General features: G+C 45.2%; 1 protein-coding gene and 1 long non-coding RNA gene across 5 annotated transcripts in view; one reads left to right on the top strand and one right to left on the bottom strand.

Moving 5' to 3' along the window:
- Positions 1–5,617, bottom strand: part of CDK6 (cyclin dependent kinase 6) — a 218,899-nt gene extending 213,282 nt beyond the window's left edge. For 2 of the 4 annotated variants that reach the window (XM_074340727.1, XM_074340726.1), the window contains exons 1-2: positions 3,775–4,422; positions 1,881–2,472 (exon numbers count right to left, since the gene is read on the bottom strand). In XM_074340727.1, the coding sequence (XP_074196828.1) occupies positions 1,881–2,113 (233 nt within the window). In that variant the 5' untranslated portion in view covers positions 2,114–2,472; positions 3,775–4,422. Of the gene's footprint in view, positions 1–1,880; positions 2,473–2,654; positions 2,802–3,774; positions 4,423–5,269 lie in introns of those variants that run through there. The other 2 variants (XM_019729705.2, XM_019729704.2) reach the window with 2 other exon arrangements.
- On the top strand, positions 2,470–8,600 carry LOC109446379 (uncharacterized). Its single transcript, XR_012498874.1, has 2 exons — positions 2,470–2,951; positions 3,676–8,600. It is a non-coding gene; the product is annotated as an uncharacterized LOC109446379 (long non-coding RNA).
- The last annotated feature ends 2,137 nt before the right edge of the window (positions 8,601–10,737 follow it).

Raw genomic sequence — 10,737 nt, forward strand, 5'->3', positions numbered from 1 at the left:
CACAATCTCAAGGGATAAATCAAGAGAATAAGATGGAGTAGCAAAAATCTACCAGCACAATGGCAAAAACTTTCCCGTTAACAAGAACAAACTGTGCTTTATAAAGGGTAGTGTTACACAGGGGTGCCTCTAAAACACTTCCAAGTTGAAACGACAGCATTTTATTTATAAACATGATAATCATCCTTGATTGGATACTCTCCGTAGGTAACAGACAAAATAAAACAAGAACATTGGTCCTAAAATTTTAGTGGTGGAATTCATCCTTTGGGAAGCACCTAGACGATTCCTCTAAGAAGATAACTAAGTTACAGGGGACAAAATGTACCCTCCCCTTTCCCTCCAACATCACAAAGACTCCCCAATAGGGTTTCTGTTGTTTTTCAACAAAGAAAACACACACACAAAAGGTAATCTATTGCTTTTATATATGATCCCATCTTCCTAACTCATTCTCCCAATCTCATTATCTTTTGTACCTCTCTGCTTTACTGGCTAAAGCAGAGGTATAATGGAGTCCTTATCTTTATAGCCATTTACTACCTTATTTATGTATTTATGATTCTTTGCTGCCTTCCAGCCTGAGTCTAACTGTGTCAGGAACAAAGCGCCACACAAATCACCCAGCCTGGGATAAGAGGAGACAAGTTTAAACCTCCCAGGAAGATTCTGTAGACACTTGGGCTCCCTGAGTCTGTAGAGGGCTTGGTATTTCAAAGGTCAGTCTTGGGTCTCTCTACTTTGATGACTAATGTTAAATTGTTTGACTTGTTACAAAAATATTTAGCCCTGCTTATTTACATAATTTCATCCACAACGCACACAGTAGGCATGTATTTGTTGAATAGAATCCCCAGACGGATGAGAAGACAGGAAGAAGACCCCAAGACCTCCTTTTTTCAATACATTATCTTAAGAGTTGAGAAAGGTAAAATCACACTGTAATTTGTAGAAGCTTCTGTGAATTCCTTTCCGACTTAAAACTATGCATCTGTTTAGAAAATAAAAGGACAACACACCACACAATGTCATCCACACAATGGGGAAATTCCAGGATCACTAAAAAACACCATTATCCTAAGTCACACACACTTTAATACTGGTTACCACACAGGAGAGGCTTTAACAACTGCTGTCTCCCCATCCACTTGCACAACCCTCCAGGAACAGCAAGGGCAGACAGAGCATTTAGAATCTACACATTCCATATCTTGGACTCACATCTAAACCTTTGGAGAAGTATGCTGGCCCAGAGTCATAAAGTAATACAGGCAGATAGGCAACATTTCTGGAATAAAAATTTTAAGCAACACTGTTGGAAAATGGGCATCAGTACTTAAGTCCGTAAGCCTATCAGGAATCCTGCTTATCATTATGCAACTTTAATAAAGAGAAACTTGTGGGTAGGACTGGCAAAAATATTCTTAAGTTTCTGCATTATTTTAAACCTTATTTATATTAGGCTCCACCAGTAAAGTTCTCTTCCTTCTACTTATCACCCATTCCTGCTATCTCTCACTTATTCTCAGTCTCTCAAAAATTCCCCAACCTCCAGGGAAAATCTGTGAGGTCTGGTAGAGTGTCTCAGGTTGGCTTGTTCTGTCACTGAAAGGCACCCAACTTCCCAGACCCCCTTTCAGGGTCGGCAGGGAGGGAAGCCTGCGCAGGTCACATTTTCTGACTTGTCTTTCGGCTCGCTGTCTGGCAAGGTCACCGGCTCGGGATCGTGGCTCTGTCGACAAAACTTACTCTCACTCTGTAAGATCAACGGGTCGCGCCTCCCCAGCCAGCTGTCCCGCACCTTCCTGGACCCGTGGATCCCCGACCGCCCTCCCCTGGCGCGCGGCCCCCGACAGCTCCCGTACCGCTCCCCGGCTCACCTGACCACGTTGGGGTGCTCGAAGGTCTCCAGGTGCCTCAGCACCGCCACCTCGCGGATGGTGGAGAGCGGCATGCCCTCCTCGCCCGTCTGCACCCGCACGCGTTTGAGCGCCACGAAACGACCTCCGTTCTTCAGGTCCCGGGCCTTGAACACCTTCCCATAGGCTCCCTCCCCGATCTCCGCCACGCACTCGTACTGCTGGTCGGCGCGGCTCAGGCCGTCCTTCTCCATACCGCTCGGACGCCGCCCGGCGCGGCGCCGCTAGGGAGGGCGGGGGGCGCGCTCTGCTCGCTCGCGGCCGCCGCTCGCCTGCTCCGGGACTCCCCCGCCGCTCCCTTGCGCCCAGGAGCTCGGTCTCGATCTCGCTCTCCCTCACCCCCGCCAACTACCGCGCTCCGGCGCTCGGGCTCTCGGGCTCTCGCGGCCGCCGGGGCTGGATGGAGCTACCTCCTCGCGAAACTCCGCCTGCCGAATCGCCGAAGAGCCAGCCGATCCCTCCTCTTCCCTCCCCGAAGCGCAGACCTCTGCACAGACACCGAGGCGATTACATAGTCTCTGCCCGAGCGCGTCTCAGTCCACAATCATTCCACCTAAAAGAGGAGATGGGAGGACAAGAAGAAAGTGCAATCAGACATCCCAGGCGCCTTCCTCGGGTTTTCTGCAGACTTCCCTCCTCCTCCTTCACGAAGCCCCTGTGGCTACTCTCCGCGCGCTCCTGCCCTCTCCCAGGCCGCTTAATCCTTCCTGGTTCCTCCGAGAAAAGCTAAGTTACTTTTCTTTCCCTGCAGGGCTGGAGCCGTCTTTGCGCGGAGAGGTTGCAGGGGCCCCTCCGGGATGAACGCGCGGCGCGGGACGCAGTGGAACGGGAGGGGGCGTGCGGAGCAGCCCAGAGTGTGCCGGGAGCGCGGGGGAGGGGAGGCGCCGGGCACGTCAATGTCACGGCTTAATATTTATCCCTATATCATTGTGTAGTGCTGCTACCCTCCCCCGGCCTGGAAGCGCAAGGAGAGGGGCTCCCGGGGTGCCGAGGGGCGTTCAGGGGTCGCGCACAAGCTGTTGTCGAAGGACTGTGAGTCCACCCGTGTGGGGCCGCAGAATGTGGGTGGGGGCTCCCAAGACCCTGTAACCCGATGCTGGGAGTGTGCGAGAAGGGGTGGTCAGACATCTGCTCGGAAATTGCTTCCTTTCTACTTTCAGTTTTTCTACGAGGAGACATTTAAAAACGACTTGCACACACAAATGGTCTTTTAGGGGGCAAAGGAGTCTGGGTTGGAAACGGAATTCTTCCTCCGACTCGGAGGACCTCCCTGGTGGAAACCCATCAGGTTGGGGAGGGCTGGGGTTCCCGCTACTCCGAGGTGGGTGAGCAGTGGGGGGAGGGAGTCTCCCACGGGACCCTAAGGGTAGGAGAAAGGGGTGTTCGCCACATTTTAGCTTGTGGTCTCTTTAAAGAATAACTTGAGAAAGGTAACATAACCGTGACTCGCCCTGAAATTTTCAACCTGAGCAAAACTCAACCTCCCCTTGAAAAAGGGTGGCAGGAGAGTAAATGCTGAGCCTCTTCGGGTGAGAAAGGGCTGCGCCCTCGGGGCCGGGACTCGCGAATCTTTCCCCACTCCCAGGATCTTCTCCGTTGTAGGTAGCAGACAGAGGTTTCCATTCCCCTTTCGGCTTAAGGCCTGGTGCCGTCTGCAGCCAGTCGCTCCTCACCCCCCATCCCCCCCTCCAGCCCACAGCACAACAAACTGCGGGGTTCGGGGGTCACCTTCCCTCCCCATTCATTTGCAATCTAGGACCCAGGAATCCGCCAACCCACGGCCGCCCCGCGGCCTCGGAGGGACGTTAGCCACGCCGGCCGCGTGTCCGGAATTCCCGGGGCACTTCGGAATTACCTGCCCCGTAACCGCTGGCCCGCTCGCCTTCTTCCAGGAATTAAAGAAACAAATGGCGCGACCCTCACGGTGTGAGGGCGGAGGGGACCACAGTGAGGACAGACACTCTCACACTCACTCCAGTCAAAACTCTCCTTAAAAGGTGAAGGTGAATCCTGGCGGGGACCGAAGAACGAGCCCCCAGAGCCTGCCCGGGGGGTCTGAGCCAGGCCCAGGGCCACACAGGTAGCGGAGGAGCCACCGCCAGTAGCGCAGCCCCCTCGGCGTACCCGCGCCCCTCCTCCCCTCCAGCCCCAGGCTCTGCAGCGAAGGAAACGTCGCCGACGTCCCACCCCCGCAGGGAACTGCGCCCGCTGCCCCCACCAGGCCCCGCACAGCCCGCCCAGGCTCTCCCCCCCCTCGCTCCCGCGACCTTCGGCTCCGGCGGAGAGAAACGGGAGCAGCAGTGCCTTCCCCCCACCCTTCACTTTTTTTTGTTGTTGTTGTTGTTGCTTTCCCACGCTGGCTGAATGTGACTTGACCCCATTTCAAAAAAGTTTGACATAGTGCTTCAACATTTCCGCATTCCTCTGCGACTACAAAGACTATAGCCGCCTCCTTCTGCTTTCTGTCTCTGCTCTCTGTCTTCACACTCAATGAAATGCTTCATGTGCCTCTCCCGATGCCTGCCAAGCACCGCAAGGGTCGCCACCAGCGCAGCGACAAGAGGCCGCACCGGCGACCAGGGCTCCCGCGTGTGCGCACACGCAGATGCGCCCACGTGCACACTGGCCGGCGCGCTGTGGGGAGGGAGCTGCTCACTGCCGGGTGTGTTTTAACTCCGATATTTTAAATTATAAAAGTAAACTGGGAAACTAAAGCAAACGTGAGTCCTTACCGGGCTCCAAACCTGGGCACTGGCAGCCTGCGTGCACTCTTCTAAGTGTGCATAACACGCCCGCAGGGGTTGCCAGCAAGGAGCCTGCGTTAACATTTATCTCGTATCTCGTGGTGGGAAGGTGGAGCCCACACCCACACCCACATCTCAGCGAGCTGGAGAGGGAGCTCTCGTGGGGAAATCAAGATGGGGTACGGAAACACGTTCTCCCGGACTAAGTCCCCCCATTTTCAACCCTAAATGTGGATTACTGTGTGAGTGTCCGAGTGGAGTTTAAATTCTGTTTGAAGAAACTGGATAAGGAGTGCTTGCTTAAGTAGGTGTTTGTGCGCGGGTTGTGAGGGAGCAGGCACAGGATCTCTGTGTTGGGGGTGTCCCTAGTGTGGTATGTCCTCTTGCCAGATTAGGAAAAACTCCTTTAGCTCCCCCACACTGGCCCCCGTAACTACCCCGTCTCGGTTAGTAAGGGGTTAACTTACGCAGATTCCGAGGACGTACCCCACAATAGTCTACCCACACCCACACCCACACCGTCGCTTCCGACCCGAGCCAAGCCCCCCAATCTCCCCAGGGACCCCCCACCCCGCAGCCCACCCACCCGAGTGCACAGCTCCTCACCTGAGGGGCCTGGCCTCGTCCAGCCTCCGGAGGGGGCTGCAAGTGTCAGTCTGATGTCCGCACGTGTCCACCGCGGCGCGGAGCAGGTAACCCGGTTTGGAGGAAGGAGTCACCAGCTCTCTCTCCCGCAAGGGGGTGGGCACAGCGGCGGAGGGCGGAGGGACCGCGGAGGGCGCCGCCTGCGCGGTTCGCTGAGAGATACGAGACTACGGCCGCCGGGATCTGGCGGAGGCTCGGGGCAGAGCCGGGGAGGCAGCAAGGGGCGGGGGCGGAGGCCCGGGAGACTTACTCTGCCCGAGACCCACCCGGCGGCGGGGTTGGGGACTCGCGGTGCAGTAGCAAGCAAGTGTGCAAATTAAAGCCTTCCGGAGAGAGGGGAGGCGGCCGAGACCCGGCTGTGCTCTGAGCCTCCCAGCTCCCCAGCTCTCGGCTCCAATTGGGGGGCGAGTCGGAGGTGGGGGAGTTAAATGAAAATTTCCGGCTTTCACTGCGATTGGAGTGGGTGTTCTTGCGACTAAAACAAGAGGCGTGAGAGGGAGAGTGGGATGAGACGTCGGGAGTCGGCAGAGTTTCCAAACCCAGGGTCGCCCACAGTTGGGGTTTTGACAGAGTGAGGCGGGGGGTATCAGCAGTCTGTGATGTGGACGGATGGGAAAAACACAAAACAACCAACAATAATTATGAGAGGCCGGTGGGGATGGTAAATACCCACACTTTCCAAGAAACTGAGAAATCAGACCAAAAAATAACTTGTCTCTATTAAAAAAAACAAAACAAAGTTTGGCAGGACGCCTTGCAGAAAATACTAATCTGTCCAAGCACTTTTCACTTTCAACATGAGCTACATTTGTTTTGTTTTCCTTCGCTTCCTTTCGGCCTCACAAAGCCCTATCTTTTCCTTTTGGACAGAGGATATGATTTGGAAATTGTCAGGCACTTTTGTGGTTAACGATCTACTTGAAGGGGCTGGCGGGTTCACAATTATTAAGTGGTTAGCAACTGCTGAGGGTTCACTAAGGTATTTCTGGGGAGCTAAAAAGACTAAAATTCAGTGTAAATAACAGAACAGCAAGATAATAGACACACACAAAGAGAAGAGAAAGTGATTCGGTGGGTGCTCAGTTTAAATGCATTATTGGAATTCTGAAATTTGAAACCTTGTAAGAATTTATACTTTACCTGCTGAGAAAACCTGAATACAATTATTTCAGGTGAAAATGAGATTTTGGAAAGAAAAAAAAGTTTCCAAGAGTTTTTACCATAGAGTAAAACAAAACTTAAAATTAACTATTTTTTGGAAAAAATTCAGTGTTGTCCAAAAATCTGTATCTGTAGAATACTTGAAACCATTTAAACATCTTAAACCCAAGCTAAAAAAAATTATTTCAGTGCTCTGTGGAAAAATTAAAACCCAGCAAAATTCTGTTTAAATTGGAAATATTACCTCTATAAATCTTTTGACTTTTTGAACTAAACCATGTTGCTAATTTCACACTAGATCAAAATTTTGCCTTTATAAAATTGATTTCTATACTACAGTGTGAAGTGACAGGTTAAGTAACTAAAAATTGTTGCATTTCCATTAGCAAATATTTAGCAATGTATTCTAATAATTTTTTCTTAAATAATGAAAGTGAATAATTGTGTTTCTTTATGCTTAATATAATTCATAAAATACTTTTTGTGTTTAGGGTCATGTCTTCTAAAATAAAATCCAATTTCAGAACAAAATTTGTACTTGTAAAGATATCTATGATCTCATATATCTTCTAGACTTAAGAAAGCAAATTGTTGAATTTTGTATTTATATAAAATATTGGATCACTACAAATCACGAATTAGACTTTAAACCTGAGACACAAATGACAATCCTCCCATTTTAATAATTACACTTATCAGTGCTTTTAAAATCTTAAAACAAGATTTACTTGCTGGTAATCAACACGTTTATGTAATTCAGAAATAATTGTCAATAGTCAGAGGACCCAGTAAATGATTGTAAACATTTATTTGAGTACATAATTTGTTTAAAAAATATTAAGCTGTAAATATCTTTAAAATTAACAGAAAAATGTCTTTTCTGTACTGCATTGCATTTTTAATTACTTAACTTGACAACAACCATAGGTGAATTAGAAATTCCATAATTTAGGTTACTAGATCACTTAGGCAATGTAAAAAAACAATGAAACTTTCATTACATATGTCAATACTGAGTGTTAACTCTCTTTATATCATCTGCTTTCTCTGATATTGTTAATTTATCATTGTTCACTCTCCCTGGTTATGGTTCACATTGATACCTGGTTGCTTAAATCTTCAGACCAAGAAGTTTTACAATGGATTTTATAAAATTAGCAAATACCAGATTGTTTTTGTTTATGGACAACTTCCTCTGTGGATAACAGGTTATCATAACAAAATCTGTGCAAAGTTTATAAACTGTGAACCAAATTCCGACTCTTTTGTTTAGGAATCTTCGATGAATGAAAACATAGCATTTAAGAATAAATAATGATTTGCACCAGTATTTTCACACCACACATCAGATATTCTAAAGTTGCAAATCTTCTTACAGGTCTTTAAAAATTAGAACTCATGGATTTATATCCAAATATGATGTTGTAGCTTACACTGAAAGTTTTCTTAAGTGTCACAGAAAAGATATATTCCATGTGTGAATATTTTATATCATATATCTGTAAATTTTTGTTTTCACTAAAATAAAATAAAAAATCTCTTTAATTATGGTCTATAATTTATAACCTTGTTTAAGAAATGAGTAATTTATTTAAAATTAGTAATTATATAATGTTCATCTAATTCTAAGTGATCTCTGATTTATATTAGTATTTGAATTTGTAAAATACATTTCCCAGAAATTCAGAAGTGAGATTTTGCTTAATCTACTACACAATAGTTTTAATTGGAGGTCCATGTAAATGTATACTTTTTGTCTATAAATCTCTCCTGTTTGTTGTTTTGATAAAACCTTTTCTGGTTTAATAACTGTGAAATCCGTTACCCTTGTTTTAAACTTGATTTTTATGTGTATGTAAATATACTTTGTTAAGTAATTACCACGAAAAACTATAATTTTAACAGAAATAGCAATTTATAATTCAGTGCATTTTAATGCATTCTTTTTCCCCCCAGGCATTTCCAAGGTGTTTCCTTGGGTTTTCCCTTAAAATGTAACATTGAAAATTTGCTAATATTCTAGGAAAAATCAATTGTATTACCAACTTTTGCAACTGTAAAATTATGAACTTGAAATGACTTTTTAAGTTCAATCTTCTAAATAAATTACTTGCTGTCAATTTGGAAATGACCTGGGTTTTTTTGGTTTTGTTTTTGCTTGTGATCTAGTGCATTGCATTTGAGCAATGAAACTTGAAAAGATTTTGATACTTGCTGTGAGGGAAAAAAATATATGGGGTAGTAGCTTATAAAATTTAAGGAAAAAAAAACAGACATTATTATCTTTTGGAACATTCCGTTTTTATGGATTCTACAGCTCTATAATTATCCCTGGGCTACATGTCAGTACTATGTTCATATTTGTATAATTGTCATCATCTTTCCTATTTTTTTGCCTTTTGACAGACACTTACATCTTCTTTTTTCCTTTGTGTGTGTGTACATGTGTGTGAATATGTTCTTGGCTATTGTGACATGTTTGAAATGTGTTCTTAAGATCCTTTCACTATCTATATCAGAATTCTGAGTAATCAGAAGAATAACTATGGAAATACACTTATAAAAGTTAGTGATAATCACATGGAAATACCTACATTTCCTCTCCATTTAGAGTATCCTGTAATTTTTTTACTGACTTCTAACATTTCTTTTTTAAGATAATAAATACTTGCATCTCAGCTGCACACATGGCCTAACAATTGTGTTGCCATAGCTGCCTTTGGTTGACCTAAAAATGTATGTACATGTTTTAGATAGATCATTCAGATGAAGAAGTAGTAAAGGTACAACACAGTGGGGGTGAATGATGATAAAGTGGGATATGGGAGGTGGGAGGAAGTAAAAAGAAAGGCACCTGGGACAAACCTATTAATGGCCTGGCCGCAGGTAAAAGTGAAGAAAGCACATGTTAATGTCTCAGGGCCAAGAGATGTTCCCCGGTGCTCTATGTATGGCGTATCTAGGCAACTTGATTCTTTCAGAATGAACAGCATTCTATGTCTATCCTATTATGCAATGAAATCTATCTTATTGAATGCGATTGTATAATGTATGCATCCATATACATGTAACTATTTTATGTTGTCTCATTATGGATTTTCCCTGAAAATACACATAATGGAATTCTTTGCAGAATTCTTTTTCTTTTAAATTAAATTTTATTGGGGTGACAATTGTTAGTAAAGTTACATAGATTTCAGGTGTACAATTCTGTAATACATCATCTACTGTGTTTCCCGAAAATAAGTCCTAGCCGGACCATCAGCTCTAATGCTCTTTTGGAGCAAAAATTAATATAAGACCCGGTATTATATTATGTTATGTTATGTTGTGTTATATTATACAAGACTGGGTCTTATATAATAGTAAAATAAGACCAGGTCTTATATTAATTTTTGCTCCAAAAGATGCATTAGAGCTGATGGTCCATCTAAGTCTTATTTTCGGGGAAACATGGTATATATTGCAGAATTCTTTAAATGCCTAGAAGAAAGTATATAATAGAATAGCTCCGTGGATCAAACATTTTACCATAAATTGAAGAGAGGATCCAATTTTTAAACCCTACTATAAATTTGTTCCAAGTTACTCATAACTTCTTATATCCAATATCTAGCACAGCAGCTGTCAAGTATTTTATGTCCAATAACTTTTTGTCAGTGGGAAAATTGGCTTTGTACCTATTGTCCGTCGTCTTTGGGACTACTTCTTTCAATTCCCTTGAAGGGGTTATTTTAAAGTATGTTTAATATAATCCCAGCAAAGGTTTAGGATCAGTGTGCTGATTTCAGTACCTCAGAAACGTGTCTTCTCTACCTGCAGCTCCCTTTCCCTTCAGCCCTCTTCTCTAAATCCTATCATCATTTCAAGGCCGAGCTCCTCCTAAAACCTTGATTCCGTCAGCAGAATGGCATTCCTCTTTGCTCTAACTCCTTGAAGTCATCTGCTTTCTACCTTCCTAAAAGCTTGATGCTCTGCTACCTACCACCCTGAGCTCCCCCAAGGGCGTCCACAGTGCCTTGCTCCCTGTGACAATGCTATGTATGCCATGTGGCCATAGTAGGTGGTCAGTAAAGGCAGCAGAGGGTCCTGTTTCTCTCCATGAGTGTTACTGAGTCAAGGAGACACAGAACAGAATAATGTGACATCACTAGAATAACATTTGAAAAGTTGAGAACGGTGTTCCAATTTGCTTACACGGGAAAAAAACAAAAAAACAACAAATAGGTCATCCTGCTACTTTGTGTGGCTATGTTATATTTTCTCCT

The sequence above is a fragment of the Rhinolophus sinicus genome, linkage group LG09, assembly GCF_036562045.2.
Source record: "Rhinolophus sinicus isolate RSC01 linkage group LG09, ASM3656204v1, whole genome shotgun sequence".
NCBI lineage: Eukaryota > Metazoa > Chordata > Mammalia > Chiroptera > Rhinolophidae > Rhinolophus > Rhinolophus sinicus.